This window comes from Harpia harpyja, chromosome 13 (genome assembly GCF_026419915.1).
Source record: "Harpia harpyja isolate bHarHar1 chromosome 13, bHarHar1 primary haplotype, whole genome shotgun sequence".
Classification (NCBI taxonomy): domain Eukaryota; kingdom Metazoa; phylum Chordata; class Aves; order Accipitriformes; family Accipitridae; genus Harpia; species Harpia harpyja.
The window spans coordinates 6,229,175-6,255,109 of NC_068952.1; the positions used below are offsets into that span (position 1 = coordinate 6,229,175).

The following is a 25,935-nucleotide window of genomic DNA, read 5'->3' on the forward strand; positions in this document are numbered from 1 at the left end:
GTTCAAAGATGTGCCAGGGGAGGTTTGGACTAGATATTAGGCAACATTTCTCGGGTGGTCAAACACTGGAACAGCCTTTGTACAGAGGTGGTTGATGCCCCAGGCCTGTCAGTGTTTAAGAGGTATTTGGACAATGCCCTTAATAACAGGCTTTAACTTTCAGTCAGCTCTGAAGTGGTCAGGCAGTTGGACTAGATGACCGTTGTAGGTCCCTTCCAACTGAAATAGTCTATTCTGTTCTCTCTCTATTGACCAGCATTTTTATGCAGTGCTACAACTGAGTCCATATACATCCACTGTAGTGGTGCAACTGTGTAACTTTAAAGTTGTAAAGTTCTAAAATGAAGACAAGTCCAAAGACAGAAGAAAGAATGTTATATGTCAGATTGACTTTGTATCTCATAGAAAAGAAGAAAGCTCTTTTCCTTTTCTCCCTTCCAGGTTACCGCTGAATGAAAGTTTTCATAAATGAATTGCAAACTCCAGTCCCTTTTACAAACTTAGGGACTATTCTAGAATCCCTTTACCATCCAATCACTTGTTTCTCCACAAAATTCAAAATTGTATACAGATTCCAAAATTCACCTTTCTGCTTTATGCCAGCTGCTGCCACCTACAGGTGTGTTTGTGTTCAGGGTGCTGCAGTGCAATTCCATGGGTAAGAAAGAGACTGAGGAACCTGGTTTCTGCTTGCTGCTCCTCCCTTGGCTATCCTGAACAGCTCCACAACTCTCAGTGCTCTTTTCATGCTGGAACAGAGATAAAATGGCAGGGAACTGCTGCAGGCAATGGTGCTTTATCAGAGTTTGTAAATCTCTCCGACACCCACTGATTCGGAGCAGAAGAACAATTCGCCTCCATCCTGCAATCCAGACTGGCCAAAATTCACCCTCAAAAGCATTCTCCTCATCCAAGTTACTTCCGTCTTCAAATCCTTTCACTCCTTTTCTCCTTTGCTGCAAGAAGTTCCAGTTCTTTGGCCTTCTCACCAAATCTCTGTGAATGTACTTTTCTCCTTCTGGGCTTGATTCTCTATTTTTCTCCTCATCACACCCTTCGTCTGGAACAGCTTTCCAGGCTCTTTAAAATTCAGTTGGTTTACTTGGCCATTTAACAGCTCTTCTCTGCTGTCTGCTCCCACCTTCACTCCTAATCTTCAAGTACATCTGTCCAAATTGCATTAAATGACAAACGAGACTGCGAGGTGCTGAGCAAACGCTGTCTCCTTACGTGTTTGTTAAGTAATGAATACCTCCACAGAGCTGCTTCAATGACAGCAGTGAACAAAAAACAGTGAACAAAAACGTCACTGGCCATTTCTTTTGTCTTCTATTTTGATGGAAACAGAAGGCATGAGGGAGGGGAGAGAAACTTGTTTGCATTTAAGTTGGTCTAGCACTGACAGCAATTCAAAAGCAGCAGCACTAGGTTAGTGCACAGCTTGACAGTGAAATGAACCAAAAAGTCGTTACAAACACAAGTAGAGCTCAACAGCTGACTTTTACCAACTGCAAGGACTGGAGAGCAAAACCTGACCAAAGGACATAAACAGTACTAAATATTTGGACTGTGACAGAGACTGTAGTCAAGAACAAGGCATTGCTGTGCTTTTGCTGTGTATGCCCATAACTCCATTTGTAAAGCAAGGGCCACGAGAGGGTGATGAGTAAGAAGGCATGTACATGTATGACTATTATGGCTAAGTGGATAAACTCAAGGAAAAGATCCAGTGTAAAACATGTGAAATGGAGGAAGAAAAATATATTAAGTATTCAGGCAAGTATGGGCTAATAAAATACAGCTGCAAAGTGGAAAGCAGCTTTCTTCCTAAAATATAGCAGGGCATGCCATTGGACACTGGATTAAAACTAAGGGTCCATGCCAGATCCCTCAGGAGAGAAAAAACCCTATTGGTTTTTTGCTGATCAGATACACAGGCTGGAGTTGTCTCAACCATGGATCTACAAACTTGAAATAATTTGGCATTTATTCTGATCACAAATTATCTGTGATTAGTATTCCAAGCTTGTTTGTCATTCTAGATGGTCCAGACACTTCAGGGCACAAAAATATTCCAGACTACCCTGTGCTGGCAAGATCATTGAGTGACTATTCAATATGATCAGCCAAGTAAGTTATATAAGATATTTAGATTTCTCACTTAAATCTCTGTTTAAACAAAAAAAAAAAAAAGGAAATCAATGGCCTTCTCCATACTGACAAGAACAGGACCTGCAGGAGTAGAAACCTGCAGATTCAGTTGTTCTTGTGCCCAACTTCACCTCACCATGAGGAATATCTACAGCACAGCTGATACCACTGCTACCAGCAATGGAGCAGTAACCTGGATGCACACATTTTATCACAGGTCTCCTTTCCCACCTTGCACAAGCAGATGAAGAAATTACCATAAAGAACTTCTTGATCTTTTCAGTGGAAAATACAAAACCCAACAGAGTGAAGTCTACTGACAATAGGTTTGTTTTGTTTAATTATGCTCTCATGAACAAATAGCTTGTTTCTGCAGACTACCAGTAGTCTATACATCACAGGCTGAAAGGCAGTGTTAGCTAGAGTTCCAGCAGTAAAGTTCACAAACACAAATTCACACAAACACTTGAAAAACCTTTGTTATACACAAATGAGCTTGTAAATCACCCAGATTCACTGATTTACATGTCCATAGGAAAAAAAAAAATGATTAAAAAGGATCATAAATGCCAAAGCAAGTTTGAGATTTTAATGCACAGATGTGTGAAAGCCCCGACTTCTTTTCTGCAATATTTGTCCTACTATAGATAAGAAAATGTGTTTTTTCCTTGAAATTCTTTGTTTCAATAATGAAGGCAATGGATATTTGCTTGAGGCATCTATTTACCACTCCAACAACAACAACAAAAAAATGGGTATTGATAATTTTATGCAGATCTCATCCCTCCAACTTTCCTGAGCGTTGTGTTCTGTACTTCTATTCAGCTCTTTGGAGAGCTCATTCTGCTGAAGAGAGCCGTGGCTTCTAATGAGAGCCTTCTGCAGATGCTTGGCTTCTATAAATCAAGTATTAAAGCTATGTTTACATGGCTGAAGGTCTAGCCCTTGAACTCTATCAAGGCTGAAGCAGAATAAACAGATGGTAGAAGACTCGTGGTATGGAGCTGACACACCCAGGGACAGGAGAGCTATATACCACCGAAGAAAAAAGTTCAGTGGTCTGGGAATCATCCCTTCTTTCCCTAGCTGTCTGTGAGAGGCTGTCACTCATGATGTCCTCCACCGGCTATTTCATGGCACATGGATGGCTGCTCTCCTACCTTGCACTAACATAATTTTATGCTACGTATTTCAATTACTCCCTGCATAAAAATAGTATACATGTATAATTCAGGCTGTGATCCAAAAGTCCACCCCCTTCCTGACAGAAGGGATTAATCTTGGAGAATACCTCATACTTTCAGATAATTCCACTCACTTCTCACATTTCCCTCAAGTTCTCCCCCTTCGTTTCCCCCCTCCCACACACGTGATGTCGAGGGAAGGAAAAACGGGTAGGAAGGAGGGCAAGATTCCCATGTATCAGCTCAGGGAATGACAAGGAGCCAGATCTTCTCCCACGCTGACTGGCACGCGGCAGCTCCAAGAGAACACAGTCTGCCAGCTAAAGGGCATGGCCAGCCCCTTCTCTCAATTGCCATCTGCAGCACGTACCGGCTGGAGGTGCACACTGCTCAATCCTGCGGGAACTGAAAAAGAGAGCATACACCACCATTTATCTCTGCTGGCGTCATCATCTTCCATTCTCCAGAGCTCATCACGGCATGATTTGGCACAGAGGCCGCAGAGCCTGCTCCAGAAGCCCTAAGCCAAACTAGAGGTTACAGTGTCTGTGGCACAGGGTGCCTGTGGCAGAGCTGGGATGCTGGTAGCCAACAGCATGATGGCTTTTGCTACAGCACTCGCTGAGAACACCAGCTCCCTCTTCTCCCTTTCATACTACCTGCTCCTTTTATGAACTTGAGGTAGCGAGACCTTTGTTACAGCTCAGCCCTGCAGCCCTATCAGATGCAGATGAGGAAGACGGCATCGGACCACGGAAAATTCTGATCCGGGATGTCTCCAAGTGGTTGCATCTATCACAGTGAATGGAAGCAGTGTGTAATTTCAAGGCTGTTCTGCAAAGCAGATTACAAGTAGATGGGCTGATCAAGCTTTTTTAGGTTGTATTTGGTCTGAATTTTAAGTTTTGGCAAGGCAAAAGTTAACATATCCCCTGGGTATGAAAAATTTCCGAGGCGTCTTTTGTAACATACATGCAAAGAGGAATTAATACCCAGTTTACAACACATCTTAAAACCTGCAGTTCTGGGTTACTACATAAAACCCTGAAAATTAACCAACTGAAAAAAATAAACTGACTGTAAAAAAAGAGAAAGTGTTACTTCTCCTGTCCAAATACAGTACTACTGCAAAACATAAATAGCAAAAAGGAAAAATAAACTGGATGTTTAAAATTCTCAGATTTCACCTTCACAGATGACTTCTGTAACATAGGAATGACAATTTAACTCAAAAAAGTAGAGGCTTTCAGATGCTGAGAGACTGCCTGAGTATTTGGTAGCCTGCATTGGAGCACAAATTCTATTTGGATATCACTGGTTTGAGGTACTGGGCACTAATGAACACCTCAAATGCACTGGTCTCCAAGCAGTGGAACACTTGGTTTATTCAGTTTCCCCTTTGTCTATTCCAGTGGCTTCTGACCCTTCATTGCAATTGTACTGCAGAGCCTACATATGAATGATAACCATGTGCAGAACAGATGAGGAATGAATTCAGGGGCTGAAAAATAGAGAACTTCCATTACCACCTAAACACAGTCACACTCTCCACCTAAACAGGCAAAATATACAGCAAGCCTGTGAAACATCATTTTTAACCTGTTATAAATCTGGACTACAGGAACCGATGGGAATTTTGCCATTTACTTCACTGGGAATAGGCTCACATACTAGATTTGAATACTTCACACCACTGGAAATACTATTTATTTTACAAGTGTTGCTCAGCTCATTGAGATGGCTGAAGCATGACAATGACACAAGATCTCTTTTTACCGTGACTATTCCTGCCAGTAGATTTGTGTTCCTCCTGTTTCCCCTTGTGTGTGGGCTATGTGATATACGACAGGATATGGCTGAGATTGTAAATAGCTACATTCTAGTCAGGTATATTATCTCAGAGTAAATTTTCTATCAAAATGCGTACAATATCAGCAGCTTCATTAAGTGAATGGTTCACTTACGTATGGACTAAGTGCTATGCTTTGCATACAGAGTTTGGGATGCATCTCCAAAACAATGCTTTTCCCCAGTTTGTGAGAACACCACATGGAAGGATTTCTTTTAAGTTGTAGTTTGTTTATTTTGCTACTTCCGCAACAGAAGATTGGGAGGAACAGTGGTAGAGGCAGCCAGAAAGTACCACTGAAATCAGTGCATCAAATGGAAAACAAGTTTTAAAAAAAAAAAATCTCCACCTGCTAAAAAAACAAAAATAGAATTAAAACCATTTTGGGCTGGTCCAGCCAGTTGGTGATAACACAACCAACATGGCTGCAAAGTCCAGATTCAACTCTCAAGCTTTCAAACCAGCATGGACTGGGAGCCCTGTACACCCACCTTCAGAAAGGAAGCGCTATCTGCTGTCATTCTTTACTGACACCTTCTGCGTGAGGGAAGGCACACCACTGCCTGCCTCCAGCAGCCATGCAGCAGCAGCCAGAGAAGAGCTCCGGGCAGATAACCACACCTCAAGCCAATTCTGGTGTGAGGATGGCTTATGGGGACCTACCATCCTAGGATGAAGGAAGAACACTGAGGGTTTTCTAGTGTGCTGTGCAAAGCAGCACAGTGTGAAGTATAAGATCATTCAAATGAGGAAAAGGGCATGGTAAGTCAGTTTTTTTTCTCATACATCTACAGTGAAGATGTAGCGTCTTCCAATGCCAATGGAAACCCACATCTTCACTTTGAAAGCTCTGGCTTTGAACACCTCTCTCTGAAGACAGTGGGAAACTAAGTGCTAAATAACAATAACCTAAAACCCCGTGAAAGCACTCAACTGGAGAGTTGCTGTTTGATTCATCATGCCAGGTTCTTCAGGTGGCTGCACACAAGGGCTGTGAAAACAACACACCTGAGCACGCAGCATTACATCTGGAAGCACATATACCAATGCCACTCTTTCCACAGGAGAATTCTAAGGTATTTCAAAAGATTGAAGTTTTCCTCTGGAATACATCTGTAGGTTCAGAGCAAACACACTGGAATAGTAATGGTTTGTATACGTTGCACACAGTATACCACTCAGACTTAGGTAATACTTTAATCAGAAGAACTTTAAGAATTTCAGATTCATTAAAGAATTAAGCCACCTGAAACACATGAAGCACATAAGGGCAGGGCACTAGCTCTTTAAAAGCAGGGCAAGCAAGGAGATAATCCTACACCACAAACAAGGCTCTTGCAGTGGCTGTAATAGCAGAAATTGTGGCTAGAAATGGACTATGAGAGACTCAAGGTACGGGCTAATGGTTTTTGTTTTGTTTGGGTTTTTTTTTAAATGTGACTGTTTTGCTTGCAGCTAGGATACTTGTATTTAGCCTTGTGTCCTGGGTGCCTTTGTAGTGTTCAAACTCTAGGCTCCAGTTGCAGTAAGCAAGTATTTTCTAATTAAAAAGGAGGAAAGGGAAATACAGAAGGGATTACAGCCACAGCTTAGGGATGCGTTACCCGAGTCGCTCACTAGGGACTTCATGTTGAGAAACTGTGAATCCCCAGTTTCTCTGGACATCGGTTCCTAAGAGTACTGGTACAGGATCAGCATTTTTCAGGGGTCTCCTTAGGAAACTCGGAAAGAGGGGCTCCGAAAGCTCGTCTTTGCTGGCGAGCGACGTGGCCGCTCTGGTCTCGGTCCTCTGACTAAAATTACAGTTCGCAAGAGCCCGAACAACTGTAGCCCTTTCCCGAAATCGCAGGATTCCCAGCTCCGGGCCATGCCCTGCCTGAAGAGAAGGGAAGGGTCGGAAAGCGCGGGGGATGCTCAGCCCCCGAGGCCAGAGACCGGCCTCTGCCCCGCTCAGTCACCCAGCGAAGCCCCACGGGGGGCGGACGGGTGCCCTTCGCCCCTGTCACCGGTCCCTGTCTGCTGCCCGAGGAAAACATGACACACACACACACACACCCCCGCTGCCTCTCCCCCAGTCGCACGACGACGGCGGAGCCCGCACCGCCCGCCTCCCCTCCGCGGTGCGCGGACGCTGCCCCGAGGGCTCTCCGCCCGGCCGCTTCTTCCCCGGGGGACCCCGCAGCGGAGGCGCCGCCCCGACCCCCGCCGTAAAACTTTCCGCTGGGGCGGAGGGGCTCGCAGCCTCCCTCCCTCCCTCCCTCCCTTCCTTCCCGCGGCGCCGCCGGTGGAAAGTTGTTGCCGCCGCGGCGCGGTCCGCCGGCCCCCGTCAAGTAGCGGCAGGTGGGGAGAGCGCGGCCCGCCGCCGGCAGACGCTGGCCCCCCGCCCCGGCTGCACGACGACGGCGGCGGCGGCGGCCGCCCTCCCGCCGCGCCCGGGGCTGTGGAGCTCCTTACCCAGCCCCGGCACGAAGGTGTTGAGGAAGAGGCAGATGACAGCCACGGGGAACGGCATGTAGGGGATGGCGGCGCGTAGGGGGCCCTTCTTCTCCCGGACCTGCACCACCACCCCGCTGGAAGGGGCAGCGCCCCGGCTGGACTCCCCGGCCGCCGCGCTCTCGCCGTCTTTGGGGAAGGGATCCATGGCCGGCGCGGCCGAGGCTGGCGGTGCCCCGGCGGGCTACCCAGCTGCCGCCGCCGCGCGCTCCCGCCGCCGCGCGGCCCCGCCTGCGCGCGCGCGCTCGCTCGCTCGCCTGGGTGCCCCCCGCGGCGGACCCCTCCCCTCGCGCCGCCGTTCCCGCCCCGCCGGCCGCGCTTCAGTCAGCCGCGTCCCCTCCCTCCTCGGGCTCCCGGCTAACCGGGTCGGGCTTACCCCGCGGTCGGTCACCGGCGGCGGTTGGAAATGCCCCCGCCCGCCTGCCTGAGGCGATTTGAGACCAAGGGCCGCGCTGCCTCCGCCGCCTCGCGCCCTTTCTGTCAGGGCTGCCCGCGCGCCCGGCCCCTCACACACAGCTTCCCCCCCCCACACACACACCCCGCCCCGGGCCCGCCGGCCTGGGCGCCGACACCGAATTTGCCCGACTCGTCCGAAATCGGCGGGGAAAGCGGGCCGGGGCTGTATCCAGGCTGCTGCCTGCCGGTCCGCTTCCCGAGCGCGGCCCCGTGGCGGGCGTGCTGAGGTGAACACCCCTCGGCAGGCTGTTGCTCGCCCAGACCCGCCCGGGAGGTGAGGAGAGGGCGAGGAGCTGTTCGTTCAGTTTAACCTTTGGGAAGGGGAAAAGCCATTTCAGTACGAGAGAGCGTAGAAGCGGTGAAAAATAATGCCCTGTGCGGTTTTAAAAATAGCTGTGCTCTGAAGGTGTGAGAAAAGGTGTAAATTAAGCCCACACTCGTTTGTTGTTTGAAAAACCCTGCTGTAAGGGGGAAGACAAGGAAAAGGGAGGAGAGCCATGAGAATTAGAAGGAAAGGAAAAGAAAAGAAAAATAAACCCCTGAAAAGCTAATCGCAGTTTGGGACGGTGTGAAAATGTATCTTAATTCACATCGGTACCACTGGATGAAATATCCTTTCGTAGGGCTGGTAATTATTGTTCAGTACACAGTTTAATGGATGAAATGGTAATAGAACTTGAACATGTCTGTAGTTAAAAATGATGATGAGGCTGGTCATTGCAGATAGGGTTCAGCAGAGAAAACAGGAAAAATATTAAAGACATTAATCCTGATATAAAATGTACGTGTGACACATACAGGATTTTTGCATAAGAGGTAGAGGGTAGCCTGTGTCTTACTGTGCATTTCAGAGCTGTATTTTTGCTGAGGAATTTAGACCCCAATGGAAAATCTTGAAGTACTATATATATACCACAGGAATGCCACCTGACAAATACATGATTCAACAGTTTAATTGATTTCAGTACAAATTAGTACAATGAAGTTAGTACAATGAAAAAGTTAGTTAAACTAAATGACACAGATGCAGAATCCTGTTCCAATATTATATTTTTTTAATTTTTCTAACGGCTGGGTTCTGAACCATAAAAACAATAGACATCCCATGTAAAATCTCTTACTTTTAACAGGTTTTCTTTGCTTATCTTCCAAGTGCCTTTCATCCAAAAAATCTTCTGACTTCTTTTTGATTAAACACACAGTTTAGATGTCTTTCTGGAGCATATTGGCCAACCTGGCTTGGCTATTTTTTTTTTATGGTGACATTTATTTCTATCAAAATAGTTCATGACAGCCTATTATATCCCCTAGACATAAAGCTCTTGGAGGGCTGCATCTTTCTCTTGGAAAGATCTGATGTAACTGACATAGAATTCTATCTTTCTCTGTTGGTTGATCAAACTACAGTCAGATGAGAAATCTTTATGGTACGAATACTGACTAATTAGAGCCTGTACAAAGTAGAATCCACAGTTGGAAACACTATCAATAACTTGCAGTGATATAATTCTCTATAGACTCAACCAGATGATGAACTGATAAAGGTTCTGGAAATCATGTGTGGGTGAGCCCACATTACCTACACTAAAAGCAAGCAAAAGGCTATTGTGAGAATAGCCCAAATAGAGAATCAAAGACTAAGGTTAATTACAACAATATTTTGTCAGAAATACTTAATAACAGGTTGTGCTTTTATGGAACATTTCCTTGGAAGATCTCAATGCATTTGACAAATGTGAGTTAATTCATTTACTTCTTTAAGATTAGTTGGCAATATGCGAAGCTTACTCTACCCGCTATTAAAATGCAGCCACTTCTAGACTGAACTGCATCATTAATTCTGTGCTGCCAGTGTTCATGGAAGTTCTCTGGCGCCTAAGGCAAAAGTTATGACTGACTCAGAGTATATTAAAGATACCATTGTGTAACAAGTTGTGACATTTCCAAGCTTCTCTAAACAAGTGAATTGGTGGCAACATTACTCTGCCATGATTGTTCCACACTCCTCAAGTGGTACGTGATAACCATGCAAACCATCTTGTACTGAGCACCTGTGTGCTGGATGCTTTACCGTTACTCAGGAGACAAGATGCTATGTGCTGGAGAGCTTAAGTGAGGACAGACAGTTGTTAATGAAGAAGTATGCTGGAACCTAGGTAAAAACATGTGACCCAGGGCTTTTTTTTTTTTTTTTTTTTTTTTTAGGAAAATAAAGATTATAATTTATAAAAAGCAGTAATAATTGTGAGTATTAAGAATACTAAGATTTGTTCAGATTTGATCTTTGGAATATTAATTTCACTTCTCAGCATGAAAACAGCTCATGGAACCTATATACATAACACTATTTGCAGTTGAGACAAAAAATGGTTAAAAACAGAACAAACCTGAGTTCAAAGTGGTGTTTCAGACTGCAGGACTCCCCTGGCATACCAGTGTATTGACACACAGGACTGGGGATGCATCCTCCCCAAGCCTTCTCCAGACTTCTCTCCATAGTAGTGCTGCAGGAGACAAGCCCTGTAAAACAGAAGACAAGCATTGCAGCGGTGCCTCAAGAGCGGACACTTAGTAATCTTAAGAAGTTGAGATACCTTAACCTCCTGGATGTCTGGTGAAAAAGTAGGCATTGTAGTTGGCAACAAGACTGCAGGACCTCCTGCAGATGAGTGGGCCTTCCACACTGTTGTAGCTCTTAAAACCAAAGAAGTCTGGCCTCTGACTTCCTCTAGTCTTGAAAAGAGTACCTATAGTTGCCAGGTCCTTGATAAGCAAGCATGAACAGACAACCTGTTTGTGAAATAGCCTTGTCTCAGTGCTGTCAAGACTTAAGCTGGACTTTCTGACTGACAGAAGCTGGTGGTCTTATTGTGAAGCCTCTGTGGTTAGTTATACTGCATGTGGACGGTGCTGTGGGAAGTATGTGCTGGAGCTTTGTTTGGTATCCTGCGAGTTTTATATGAGTCAGGCCTGGAGGAGTCCCAACACATGGCTCGTGGCCACCAAATTCGCAGTCAGAAGAGGCTGATCTCCCAGATGAGAGCCAGAGAAGGCATTTATGTTATGGTTACTAGCTGGCTTTCAAGGAGCTGTGACATGAGATTTTATAATGGGAGATTTTTCCCTTTGTTGGGTTTCCACAGTGGATAAGCAAGCTGTATTTCAAACATTTTGCAGGTATGGGCTTTTTTAGTTTTATACGAAAGGGTAAGGGAAGTGTTGTCAGGCCAAAGGGAATTTCCAAGATCAGCTGGTGGTATGAGTTTGCCTTGCTGTTGTAGAACAACTATTTCTTCTTTCCCTGCTTGTACTAGTATTGAAGTTGTTCTTATGCAGTCAATGGAGATTTAGAGATTCTGCAAAATGAAAGGATGGTGCTCCTCTGTTACAGTATTCTGAGGACCGGGCACACTGCAGTTTGCCTCTGACTTTGGAAAGGGAGAAAATCTGCAAATTGAATTCCAATGACATACCTACAGTAACCAGGGGTCCATCTCTTTGAAATACACGCCACTCCTGAGCTCGGATCCTTTCCAAATCAGTCTTCTTAAGTACCATACAAGCATGTTAAGAGAGATACAAAAATAGACCCCAAAACAAATCAAATTAGAAGTGTTATTAATGAAGACAATAAGAAGCCAAGCAGGGCTGCTGCTCACTAACACTCCCTTGGGGGCAGGAGGAGCCCTGCAGTCTGCACTCCAGTATACCACTGTAAATCCAGCATTGCTCCAATATTGTGACGGAAAGCAGAGTTTGGTTGAAGGAGTCCAGATTTCTCCTAACAGAAGAGATCAATTAATTCCATTCATGTGCAGGAGATCAGAGTTACTGGATCACAGATGTGACAATGTCATTAATAAATCCATTGTATCAGCTGAAATTGGGGCTGGGGAGCCCAGTTTCTTCACAGAGACAAACATACCTCTGCGCAGAGGAACAGTTTATTCATTAAGTACCACTTGTGGCCCACGTAGACTCTGTTCTAATGGGACTGTCATGGCACTGAGACTTCATAAACTGTTTCCATCTGACAGATGTCAGACAGTGACATGAGGCTGGTTTCAACTCAATGGGCTCTTCCCAGTGCAAATGAGAGCTACACTTATTGCTGACACAGTACATGGGTATATCCTGCACGCACAAGACTCCAGTTTAGTTTTGTTACAGACTGCAGAGGGACATAAAAAAAAAAAAAGCTGAAGTGCATTCTGTGTGCCCAGTCTGGTGGAAATCCTGCAGTGATTCCAGTGGGAGCAACAGTACCCTCATTTATTAATTCATCTTCTGTAATATGAATTTGTCAAAATAACAGGAAATTACCCCTTTCCATAATAAACTTCTATTAGCCTAAGACTTTTAATGGTGGCATTTGCAGCTGTGTCCTGCTATGTCTTGAGAGTATGTGATGCTACCAAGATCACCAAGGAATGCTTTGGACTCCAGCACAAATCTGTTCCCCTGGCTCCTGCCTTCCTTTCCAAGCTTCAGTTAAAGCATCCCTTCATCTTTACAGCCTGTGCACAACCGGTTGCAGTCATTTCTAGGAAGCATGAGGATCTCATCACTGACAGTCCTCATGTTTTAATGCATGTAGCTGTTTTCCTTTCTTCCCAGCTCATAGTGTTCATGCAGTTGTTTTTCCTCCAAACAGCTTTGGACTGTTATACATAGATGCCATGTGTCTGTGTCAGGCTCTGTAACATCCCCTAACCTCGCCCAATGTGAGCTGTATAGCTCAGAGAGAGAAAATCCACAGCAAGTAAATCCTCCCAATACAGAAACTGGGAAAAGATAGTCGGGAAAATCTGTCCCTATAGTAACAAGGAAAAGGGAGGTGAGAAAAGAGGACAGGCGCTAGAGAAACATAGTAGACATACTGGGGTGGCCCAAAGCAATTCTGAAAGCACAAAATTCTTTCCCCCCACCCCCAATTCCGAGTCACGCACGCTTGCCCTGAAAGTAGAGCGGATACCCCAGCCACAGTGGCTGCAACTCCCTATGTAAGGAGCCCAAACACAACGGCATCTGTTAAATATGCAATGATACTGAAAGGCACGTGGCTCTTCTCTGCTTTGTTTCACTTTTGAAGTCCAGTGCCAGCCACGAGGGCTTTTCCCACATAACCATATCAGACTTGTCTAGCACTGTCTTGCTGCTAGAAGGCATTTTCCATAACAAGTTAAATGTTAGTTGTCTTGGAGTTTGAGAAGAGAGGTGACTTTAAGCTAGAGCAGCTAGTTCAGGGTCTGTACTTTAAATTCTGTAGTCTCAGTCTTCTGACATTCCAGGTTTTCCAAGAAAAGCAAGATATGAATGGAAATCTGGAGCTCAATCCCTTGATGAGGGATGATAAAGCTCATCCCAGCTTTAGGTTTGGGTCTGTCTCCAGTTCAGTTGCTTGTTGCTGTCTTAGACTAGTATGGCTTAGGCTTATTGTCAGTCTGCATCTGTCTAAATGATTTGGCAGCACCTCTAGCACGATCTCTAAAGGTTCAGAGATCATTCTAGAATTTACCTGTGACTGTTACAGATTAACAAAGATATTAACCTGTAGTGAAACCTGCAGTAATGTCAGGCAGCTGCATCTTGTAAGATAAAGCAAGCAACCTGAGTAGAATCAATTTCTACCCTACTTGTCCACTAACACCAGCTGCTTGTGAAATGGAAGTCCTTCACTCTGAATTGTATCGTGTTGATAATTCTCTGCCACTGAAATGATGTTCTTTGTCTTCGTCTTTCTTCTTTCCTGTCATGAAGTCTTCTGGTGGGAATGGACCTGAATGACAAAATTTAGAAGCAGATTATTAATTCACCTCCAAACATACCCCAAAATCTGTAGGGAAGAAAAGGAGTAACTTAGTTTGGTCCTTGCTCTATTAATTTCATACTATCTGTATTTTTTCTCACTTCTGTCATTTAAGCAAAAGTACTTATGGAAAATATCAGGAAGGCTATAGATTTACACTATTACACCAGCAGCTGCCAGTGTCACATGTGGTGATCTTGCAGCACTGGCTATTTGCTTTGCCACTGATTATGTTTTTTAAGAGTCTTGAAAGTCTCTATCCCCATTTGAGCTTATGGAGATTCTCTTTAACTGTTGAAAAGTTCCTTTCTCTTCTTTCTCTTAATGTAACCTCATTTCCCCCTTTTACTGCCCCTTTCTCTGTGAAACTTTCTTCCTTGCAACACAGCTGTTGCCACCCACTCAGAAGAGGAGGGTGAGTGACTCAGATTTGCAAATCCCCAGTGGCGTGGACTAAGGTGAGACAACTCTCAAGGTCCGTATGCAAACATTTATTACATTCCCACAATGATTAATATATGTCTTAAACTAGGTTTTCTGATAATTGGTTAGGTATAAAACAAATTATGGCAAGCGGTGAGGTACACCTTGCGTTACTTAAAAGAGAAGGGGAGGTAAAGAGATCAGCGGTCCTGGTTCCAGCGTTGGTCCAGCCAACGGGGGGTTTCTGGTTCATAAGAGTGCTCTTCTGCGACATTACACACACAGAGTGGCACCTATCTTCCCCCTTTATGTTTGACATATCAGTATGACCCGCCCTCCTGCTATGGTGGCAGCTTCTTTTCAGTTTCTCCCCCTACCCCCAGGTGATGTGTAGAATGATTTGAGTTGAGAGATGAGTGATGTAGTCACATATGTTTAGCGTGATCTCCATAATCTTCATTAGCATATGCAGGGTGTCAACTTTAATATGCATTCTGCTGATAATGAGGCAAAGGTTATTCATCAGATGTGATGGCCCCAAAACCAGAGAGTTAACAAGCTTCACCAGAGCAGAACCATCCTGTCTTCACAGGGCTTCTTCCTCTAGCTGCATCCTTAGCTATTCCTCCCAAATGGCTATCCTTATCAGTCCATTGAGCACAAGGCCTGCATTATTCAGTTCAGGGTACTTGCAAGTGTTTGAGACTTTCCTCTGAAATGCTCGGAGGGCTTTTGCCCCCCTCCCCCCTTATCTTTACCAAGTTTTGTGTCTTGCCATTGTTCATGCTTCCCTCAGGCTGCTTCTCTCAATGTTTTTTTCTGGGAGTTACAAGCTGTCTCTTACAATAGCATAGACCACTTTGTTATTCATCTAGTATTTTCGTGCACTTCCATCATGTTCTTTGATTTGAGCGGTCTTCTCCTCTCCAGCATGAGCTAATTATTGATCACAGGCATTATATGATGCTCCTGTGCATTCACTTCTTCTAAGTGTGGGCAGGACAAAGTTTCTAGGAGTTAACTCTTGTGACATTTAGTATCCTGGATTATTCAGTCCTCTTATGCCATGGTTCAGTAGATTGGTTACTGTGCTTGGAAATGCCCAAGGCTTGCTGTTTTAAACTGTTTGTGTTTTCCAGGCCCATTCCTACACCTCACAAATATAGTCTCCTTTTTTCCCTTTTCCCACTGGTTACAATCTCCTTGCCCAACCAGTCCTGATGTCTCCACATGATGATCCATTTTTTCCTCGTTCTGCCTTGTCTCATAGCTTCCAGTACCAGCCTTACTCAAACACTGCCAGGTTCTTGCTGTCAGCCAAGATGAGACCCTGTTCCTTCTCCCCTTCAAAAACTTTTATCGTCCTCGCAGTGTGATAGTTTGCAGAAGGAGGACACAGAACAGACAGGCACAATTTTGTCATTTCTTTTGCCATATTCTGGTCCATCTACAGCAGTCTAGAACTGCCACAAGTCCAGTCCATTGCATTTAAGGCATTTCGCCCAAAACAATCCAGTTTATCTAACATAGCCATGCAAGTTCTCTGTTGCAGTCGGTAGAGAGGCAGATCCTCAGATCTTCCAGGAATTATCAAGTCTGCTTAAGCTGAGCATCTATTTCTCTGGTTAAGACTGGGAGGAACCAATAGGAAATACTAGGTGTCTTCATCCATTTAGCATCCTTTCTGCTACTCCCTTTTTGGAGGACAAACATTTAATGGTTAAGTACATTTCACGCAAAGTAGAACCAAGTATCTGTGTGTTTGATTTCCTGGGTGAGTATATTCTGCCAGAGACTATTGTTTTAAAGCTGAATACTCTCACCACCATGTAAGATGAAATTTGTCATGCTCCGATCATGGCTTCTTTGAGGGACCTAGGCAGAGTTCAGAAGCCTAAAATAAACCACAGCAGAACTGCAGGTGGGAGAGATATACCAGTCTCCATAGAGGAGCACTAATGAGCAGCAACAGGCAACTAAAATTATGTAATAATGAAATACCCTGTCTGTGTAGTGAAGCATCTCTAAATTTAGGTTCCTGAAAGATTAAGCAATCCTGAAAGGTAAGCGGGAATGGATTACTGTACGGATCTTAACGGGTTTAGGGTATCTGAGCTACAACTAAAAGCAATATTTGGACAGACCAGATTCCTTTCTTTGTACACTTGGATTGACCCCCTCAAGGTCATTATTCTTGGACATGTTTTCTAGTATGAGTGTGAGAGGAGACAGGAGCCTTTTGTGTACAGACTGTTTCTCTTGGATTATGTCTGAGCGAGTCAAATTATGATCTGTGACTTGAGAACAACATCAGTCTATCAGGTAAACTACTGCAAAGCCGTCATGCTCTGCCTTAAATTACTCCTCAGATCAAATTTCTTGCCACTTATATAATACTTCTTATTTCTCAATAAAAGCTGGTTCAGACAGGATTAAATGTTATATATTGTAAGACAGCCTTTTCGGAAAGCTGTGAAATAGAAAAACATATGCTGCTCCCCTTTCTTGAGATTTACTTGAGTTGTGATGCTGACAGAGGCTGGTTTGCCAGCATACGTAAATTTTGATCCTGGAGAAAGGTACCTGTCTATTTGACAGCTGTGAGGAATGAAATCCTCTATTTACCAACACGAGAACACTGGAAGTACATACTCTTCTGATAGTGTTCTACCCCTTATCTGGAGGGACCAGTTTTAAAAGTGAGTAAGAAGTTCAAAAGTATGAGCTATTCAGTCCTTGTTTCTCTGCTACGGTTGCCCATAGCTTTGTAGTCTCAGATGGAAATCAGCAGCTACTCTGACATAGGTTACATCTGAACAGGTGTAAGCCATAAGCACTGCTGGCTAGCTCAGGGATTTCCAGTGGGATGGGGAGTTTTATGCATGGAGTATAAGAAGTTGTATATTCTCTTAAACACAGATGCCTGGGCTCTGGTCCATGTTGAAGGCGCTTGTCCAGCATTTTGTGGGACAGCAGTAGGTCTCTGGTCTGTTCTAAGGCATAGATATCATCACCAGGAGTTTAACCATTTCAACCAGACTTGCTGAGAACAGATGAAGGGTTTTCCTGAGGAATGCTTTCTCGAGATCACTGATGGGCTGTGAAATGTAAGGATCTCAGGGGAGGGACTTGAGGTGTAACCCAGTGGACTTCAAGCTTTCCAGCAGGGATGGGACTCAGTGGGCAATCACCCTGCGAGCTACAGGAGAGTCTCTCTTTGGTGTGTAAAAACCTGTGTAGAACCTATGTCCTCTGATGCCTGTTGCTAGAGACTGGCCTGTTCAAAAATGCTTCAGAAGGTCTTCTGTTATGTTCAAGGGGGAGGAATTTTATCTATGCACTGTCAAGTACTTATAACGTGAACTTTCTCTGATGCTGCCAAGTCTTTCTCTCTCTTATGAGCAAGTAGGGGACTTAATTTTCTGAGACTGTACTTGCTCATTTTGTAAATACTACATTGACATGCAACAGAGTCCTACAAATTGTAGCAATGTTCCATGGCTATTAGGAATTAAAATATGAGAAAAATGGTATTTTTTAAGCTTGTTCCGCAAAAGAAGAAATTGCAAAGCTTCACTTGAAGCATAATGCACTCAACTAATGTTGGCAAGAGTTGGGAATGTAAAAGTGAAGATTGTAATAATCAAGAAGGCAATAATGACAGAAGCTGCTTCTCAGGCAATGGGAGCTGCTATTAGCAGCATGCAGAGGCACTGAGTGTCCTGTTGTAAGTGGACTCAAGGAACGACGTGTGGGGAGGGAGGCTGGTTCCTCATTTTTTAGCAATTCATCTAACTGTAAAAGAGCTCTTGTGCTATCAATGCACTATCAGTCTAAACCACTGCTTGCCTAAGATATATTTGTTTTCTTCCTGAGATCCATCTACTTCTTTCCTATCTCTCCTAGATAGGAGAGCTTCTTTCCTATCTCTCCTAGAGCTGAAAGATTACTTTAAATTATTTCTTGACATAGAAAAACACCTGCTTAAATTCCTTTTAATCTAGAATGGCATTAATGTTGCGTTTGCTGATCTCCTTGTGAGTTATTCTCGCCTACAGGAAGGGTACACCTGGTACATTAATTTAGAGAGATGAGTCAAGTGCAATGGGGACTAGGCAGGAAGTATTCTCTAAGTCCTGAAAGGGATGTTTACAGTGGAAAGTATTACATTTCCAAATTTCCCAGGCAAAGAGGGGTAGCAGGTAGAAAGATTCTGGATAGAGGACTATGGTGAGCTCAGGGAAAGAAAACAGCATAGCTGCTTTTGGTTTTCAAAGGCTGAGAGGGCAGCCTGCAGTTTTCCACCCTTGAATAAAACTGCCTAATTTAATCTGAACTCTTTTTTCTGAGAGATTGTAGTTGTTGGTGTCTCTCTCCATCCCAAAGTGATTTTCTGTGTTAAAGGAGGCCTAGGGGTCTACACTGAGGAAACATGCACTGGGCTCTGTGTCACGAATAGCTGGCAAAAATCTCACTCCAGCATATGATTCTCTAGGGCTCTATAGGAATGCTGGCTGAGCCAGCTGGAATACTTATTAATCACATGGTTGTAGGGAACTGCCCAGTCATGTCACCAGAGACTGGGAGATTCAGTCCCATGATCTCACCCTAAGTATCGTAGTGCTTTATCTGCAAGACCAGTACACATCCAAAGTTTCTATTCTCTCTTATGAAACCCTTACTCTAGTTACTTGAGAACCTTTGCCCCTGTGTGCTTACTTGTTAAACAAACTTTAATATTAGATTTTACTGCATTTAAAAGAGCATTTCTAATGTCCAATTAAACTGGAAAATCCATGCTCAACAGATTTGTTAAGTATGATTCTCCATCTAGTCATTATCATTAGCGAAGTCATAACTTCCTGAGTGGTTCTTGTGTGTCCTTAATTAGTGCCTCCATTCTGTGTCCACCCCCTCACTGTGGAAGTCAAGCTGTGGGTTTCTTCCTGGTTCTTGGATCCCTCATAAACTTCAATATGCACTAGCACCTCTCCAGCCCACTGGGTCCTTTTCTCCCATGGTCTTTCTGGCTGTTTTTTAACGCTCTTGTCCCAGAGTCAGTGTCCACATTCCTCTTGCTCAACTACCAACAGAAAGTGCTGTGGACAGCAGTGTTCCCCAAAGGTACGTGCCATCTTTTGAGATGGCCGCCTTGGACGTAAAGGATTAAAATGGCTGCAACTGTGTGAAGTTTTTCCCCATGAGAAGCTGGATCCTCCTGAGTTTTACCTTCCTGTGGCATATTCAGCACGGCCTTTTACTGAGGCTGGGCAGGGCTTATTTCACTCAGTTGCCCATGTGAAACTGGCAGGGTGAAGCATGATGGACCTCACTCCTTTGATTCGCTGCTGGTTTTTGGGTTTTTTTTAGTTAATTGCTTGATTTTTCTGAGACAGATCCCATCTGGCCCTGATGTTTTGTCAGCCTTGTGACATTCTAAAAAATTTTATAACTATTTTTGGCATGATCTCAACTTCTGACAGTATTTCTGCTTTCTTCCCTAGAAAATGTATGGCTGTTCTTGGCATCTTCTCCACATTCCCCATTCCTTATAAACATTGCGCAGAAAATTTGTTTTATCAGTGTCTGCTGCTTCTGTATAAAATTTACCCTTCTACTCTTCTGAGGAGCTGTCCCCTCAAACATGCCATGTTCTCCCACTATCTATAATTCTTCTTTGTCAGAGGAAGCCTTTGTGCAATAGTTCTGTCATTCTCCACTTGCTGCTTTGCTTATCAGCTTCCTGTGCACTTCTGATTTCTTTGTGTCTCATTATAGGTTTCTACTCACCTCAGGTAGTCTGCCTGGGATTTTAATCCCAAATTGCCTTCTAGCACATGCAAGGGCAATACTTACAATTGCAAGCTTTGCAGTAGGCTGCAGATGCCATGTAATATTCCAGCTGAAACACAATGGAGTTAGTTCTTTATCTTTCCAAGACAGTTGGATCTAATCCTAAAAATCCTTAAAATCACTTTCAAGTGATCTAAAAGTAGAAAACAGGCCTTCATGGGAAGGTCAACAGAAGATTTGATCACTTTGTATAGATATTTATGCAAAGAGATGCAATTCGAGTGTGGGTAAGGCTTTTCAGCCTTGTTGACAGAGGCACAACTAGATAGCTAGTGTGCCATCTAGTTGTGTCTTTCTTAGTGACCTATTTGATGTCTGTCTGTCTTGCTCATGAACAGAAGGTTAAACTTGCCAAGACAGAAAAGAAATTCCAGATTATGACTGGCAGGTCCCAAATCTCTTTGCTCCCTTTTGTTAATTAAAAAAATTATTGAGGGTACTTCTGAAGTTGTTTGCTGCTGTACCCCAGGCTCCACTCACTTTATAAAATGAATTCATAGTCCTGGAGCTCTTTGCTGGCCAGTTCCTAACCTTTAATCTTTTTTGAGATATTGAGATAGTTTTCTCTCTGTCTCCATAATCTATTGTCCACATGCCTTCTGTTCAGCCCGAAAGCTTTCCAACCCAGCTATTTCTGTGCACATAAAAAGGTATCATGACATTACCCACTCACATATTGCATGGTTCTGGTTTGATGGTTGAACTCTTTCCACTCATATTCGTCACTGACCCCGATTTAATGGAGAACTAAAAATCTAGCAAGTTGCAGGCTGTGTGCCTGAAAGATACAGGCAGCAAACAGGCTTCACAATTGTGAGCTATTATGATTCTGCAAAAGTCTGTCACTACTGTCAGGGACAGAAGTGATTTGATAAGTCTGTCAGCTTAGCAATATGACAATACTTCAGGAGAGTTTCAAAAACTTCCCCCATATTTTCCCATGTCAATAGATTTGTTATCATTTGGAGCCTGCTATCCTTTCTATAGGCATGAGAAAGACTTCTGCCAGAAATATTGTCAGAGTGAACTCCCATGCTTTCTGAAAAGAAAGGGTAAGCAATCTGAATACTGAAATAAAGTCATAATTATTAAGATTTGGAGGGACTTCCTGCAGTAGAATGGGAATCCATCCAGTCCAGCACTCTGCCATTTGCTGGGACGTCCGATGGCCCACTTTTAGCTTGGCTTTCCAAGGATATTTTTGTGAACCTCACTCTTTGTCTACATGTGCCTTCTAGTCTGTGGCAAGATCGCCTACCTGTGCTGGTCTTCGTGGCTTCTCACAAAAGAGTAGTTTGCATCACTACCAATGCTAATTCCCTAATGATGTGCTGTCTACTGTAGTGCTTTTTGTATTTCAGAGCTCTCTTGGTAGTGCTGGTCAGGGGGAGAAAACATCCCATAAAAACCCTATGGATCTGTTGATACCAAGGTTGCATCAATGGTATCTCAGTAGGAACGGAGCAGCGATAGGAGGAATACTGGGATCTGTAGGGAAAATTGTGTGGGCAGGGTCTCTCTCCCTCTCTTCACTTAGTCTCTTAGCAACAGCAGGCCCAATGGGTATGGCGCTGCTTGCTGGGTGTGTGCAGTCCTCTCTGTCAGATGAAGAAGAGCAGAAAAGATTTAGTACAGAGGAGATGGTGAAATGAGGGGAGGAAGTCAGTAAGAGCATGAACCATATCACACTGGGAGAGAAATGACAGAAGATGGCTTACTTGATACACAACCATCAATGTATAGGTTATTCTTTTAGTAGCAATGGGATGCCAACAAGGAAAAGGTGTCTTGGGCTTTCAAAAAGAAATGCATGTATGTAACCTTGGGCATCATTTGTATCCCTTCCTGTTAATGATCCTCACCAGGGCTTTTGACATGGGTAGATATCATTCATTAGTATCTGAGCCAGGCAGCTCACCTGCTGTCATTACCTGACCCCAGAAACATTGCCTGGCTCACCTGTGCCTTGTCTGCAGAACAGTAGTGTAAGCCCTGATTAAGACCTCCTCTTCACGCTACCCTGTTGCTATACCACAGGGCAGTGGAAGACCGTTCCTGCAAGACAAGAGGCAGGTGCTGAGCTTTGGTGCATTTGTCACTCAGATGCCTAAGCCCTAAGTCTTTCCTCTGTGTTACAACCTCTTGCTCAGTTGGTTTCTAAGGGTCTCTCTCCATATATTTCTTGGACCTGGAGAGTTTAGTATGCAGTGAGGTACCTAGAAGCTGTGTGTTGCAGCCAAGTATGTGATCCTCTGTGCTAACTACATCCACTGTAGTGGTGACCTTGGTCATGCCATTACATATGTTAGAACACCGACTGAATCACACATTAGGTCTTTTCCCACATTATTGCTTTTCTGAAATATGGTTTATGTTTGCTATCTAGCAGGTAGGCTGTGTTTTTTCCTTCATTTAAACAGCTTTTTTGTATATGAAATATGTAAGTCTCAATTGTAATGGGAAAGGAGAGGAGAAAGGAGAGGTGGAGAAAGGAGGATGGGACACGAGTTAAAATGTTCTGCTTAACCTTCTTCCTCCTGCTGAAAAAATACCAGTGCTTTCTTTTCTCTGGAACTGTGTCATTTGCTTCTTTATACAAGGAGAGGCATTTTGTTAAAGCCATTATGAAACATTATAGGTGGTGATGGCATGGAAGCAGCATAACTGTAGCTTCCAAAGAGCCTCTTTTTTTGTAGCCGGCAGGTCGATGCTGAATTGAAGTGCCTTCAGAATGGAAGTATTATTTCTTCCTTACCTTCATAACTTTCCTTTTCTTCTGATGCCACATTAGCACATAAAACAGAGAAAAGAAAAAAGGATTGTCATTTTTATTTCAAACCTTGTCTTTGCAGCTGGTAATGCCACTGGGAATCACGACATACAAAGTATTCCATAAGTCAAAACTAGATCTTGAAGTCAGAGCTGTAGCTCTAGACTGGCTGTCTCAGCGCTAGCTGGTATAGTTGGACCTCAGCTTCTCTGCAAACACAGACCCTGAATTCTCTTCCAAAACTAATCCAGATCTAGTTCTGAGCACTTTGATGTACCTCACACCACAAATTTCCTGTTCAACATGTTGACATTTAATTAGAGCTGCAGAAGGTGTGTCTGCCTCCACTCCCCTTCCAAAATATGCCTGAAATAGATACTTTTAAGACAACTGGTATTATATTATAAGGGAAAATTTTTCATTGCTTGCAGCAAGGGTGACAGCAGATGATCTGATAGACTGTCTCCCATATCTGATTTCTCTTGGGGGAGAGTATTATATAGGTACAGCATACCTGCAACGACCACTGGTTCTAGTTGTAACTGAGGGTACGCTGAATTGTGAAGATGCCTGATTACTGGCACCTCTAACTTAGACTGCCCCTAGCAAATGAATTGTTAACTTCATGGTGTGTTCCTACATATGTTGGCCTGCATGATAGCTATAGGTGTTAAGCCTTCTATAGTTCTCCCTGTAGTGTAAGCCACTGTAATATCTGTTCAGTTGCTGCCATGTCTGACTGTGTTGTGAATCAGAAGTGAGAGCTAGCAAACACAGAGCTGATGTCACTAGCCCATCAGGCACTAAAAAGAGAAATTAAGGAAGATGAATATACTGAAAAGGAGAGAAAGGATGTACGTGCCTGAACCTTCAGAAGAAAAGCTTTGGGGGATATTTCTTAGCCTCAGTTAGCAGTAGTGACCTGTGGTAAGAAGCTGAGGTGTCAAAGGAGATACTGGAAAAAGCTGGTAAAGGTGAAGGAAGTAAAAATCAAACTGTATTTGTAAAAAAAATTCTGAACACATGTAGCCAATTGGCAGACCTATGAGGACTACATACACCCCTTTATTAAAATCAGTAACTACTTTTAAAAAGCAGCCAGTTTGATCCCGATACTGCAAGGTGCCAGGTATGATCCTGAGGGCTCTACACCAAGCTGGCTTTTCCTCCAGAAAGCAGGAAAATTGGTTTAGATGTTAACTCTGTAAAAAGCCTAAAAGAAAATAGAGAAAAATCAGCAGGTCTCTTAAAAAGAGATTCATGTCCTGGAATTTCATATAAATTGATGCTGCTTCAAACTACATTAGCAAAAAATTTGGCTCCATAGTCCTGACATTTGTCTTTTAAGCTTGAAAAATTGAGGGCTTAATCTGAAAAACATTGAGTAGAAGGAGTATGGAAGCTCGCCATGACTTTTGGAGCATGACTGTGCCATAACGCTTGCTTTGAAATCCCTGAGTCTGTATTACAGCAGAGAATCTGACCCACAGACTTATCCCCTTCCTGAGAAACATGTTCTGTCTCTCACATCACCCAAGCAAGAGAAAATCTACAAATAGCACTGAGCTGACAGTTCTCCCGGTAGTGCCAGAGACAGGACAGAATCCAGCTCATTCCTCCGTGCTTGCTGTTTCATTAGTAAAGATAAGATTTACAAAACAGTAGAACAGATAAACTGAGTAAGAATTCCTTCTATAAATTCAGGTTTCTGACTTGCTTTTTAAGGTGTTCCTAGCAAACTCTGTTTTCAAAGAGTTCAGAGGAGATGATGTCAAAACATCCCATGTTTATTGTATTGCTCAGGCGGTGCTGAGAAGGTAAGGCCAGTGTTTTCCACAGCATTGTCATGAGCAAAGAGGAATTACAGCATCATAACTGAGTGTCTCAGCAAGGTTGATTTAAGAGGGTATGAAAACTGACTTGCAGCTGATACTTGTATCAAGATGGAAAATAGCCTTTCATTTATATTCGAAATGTATAAGGTCCAGTTCTGGAATCCATACTGAGCCAGAAATACCTGGGCAGTGAAAAGGAGATTCACTGTAAGGAACACAAAGGTCTCCTTGTTGCAGACTTCTGTATATTGACCCATTCCTGACTCTGAGCAAAGCTGCATCATTGCCAGGGGTTTGGTTTTCTCATTTGAATGCTCTGAAACAGTTCAAGGCTTTTGCCCAGTGTCATGCTAAATTAGGTCAGAGATTGAATCAGAACTCTGGGTCATGACTATGCGTGCCTAAAAGCTGAATCCAAATATGAACTTTCCATCCAGGGACTAACTCTAGGACAGTTTAATTAATCTAATGTCACAAAGTGAACTTCATGGTGCCACAGTTCAAGGGTGTATTTCTTCAACAGCACAGCAAATGCTCTTCACCTTGGCCTTGTGTCCAGCTTGGAAATATCTCAGGAGCTAACAGATCTCATCTAACATGACTCAGAAATGTGAGCAGTTCTTTCCACATCAGGTATCATCTCTTTGTATACATGAGTGCACAAGCACAAGCTATGCTGTCACTGCCACGTTCCTGAATTTTATTTGCTGCTGTAGTCTTACTCCTCTCTAACAGGAGATTTTTAAAGTTTTGCCTTTTCTAAATGACGAACACAAGCATTTGAATTTCATTCTCATTCAAATTCAACACCACCAGTTGACCCTTTAAAGTACAGACACTGAAGCAGTGTTTAATCTAAATGCCATTTCTAAGCAAACACCCACGGAGTTATTAGGCATTTGCTCAACACAGTACATCCAACTTACATTAAAAGGACCAAGCTGAGACCCATCTGCTTTTTAAACATTATTTGGCTCAGTCCCCAAAATCAAAAGCAATAATAAAATTTTTAAAAAATAGTGGTTTGTGATTATCTCGTAAAATCTCTTAATAGACTATGTTAGTTTATCTCTGTAGCAGTACTTGGCATGACCCAAAACTGTTCCTAATGT

General features: G+C 43.6%; 1 protein-coding gene across 4 annotated transcripts in view; it reads right to left on the reverse strand.

Moving 5' to 3' along the window:
• The window catches only part of STUM (stum, mechanosensory transduction mediator homolog), a 48,638-nt gene extending 40,722 nt beyond the window's left edge, over positions 1-7,916 (reverse strand). For all 4 annotated transcript variants that reach the window (XM_052805326.1, XM_052805327.1, XM_052805323.1 and 1 more), the window contains exon 1: positions 7,639-7,916. In XM_052805326.1, coding sequence (XP_052661286.1) covers positions 7,639-7,825 — 187 coding nt within the window. In that variant the 5' untranslated portion in view covers positions 7,826-7,916. The remainder of the gene's footprint in view (positions 1-7,638) is intronic.
• Between the last annotated feature and the right edge of the window lie 18,019 nt (positions 7,917-25,935).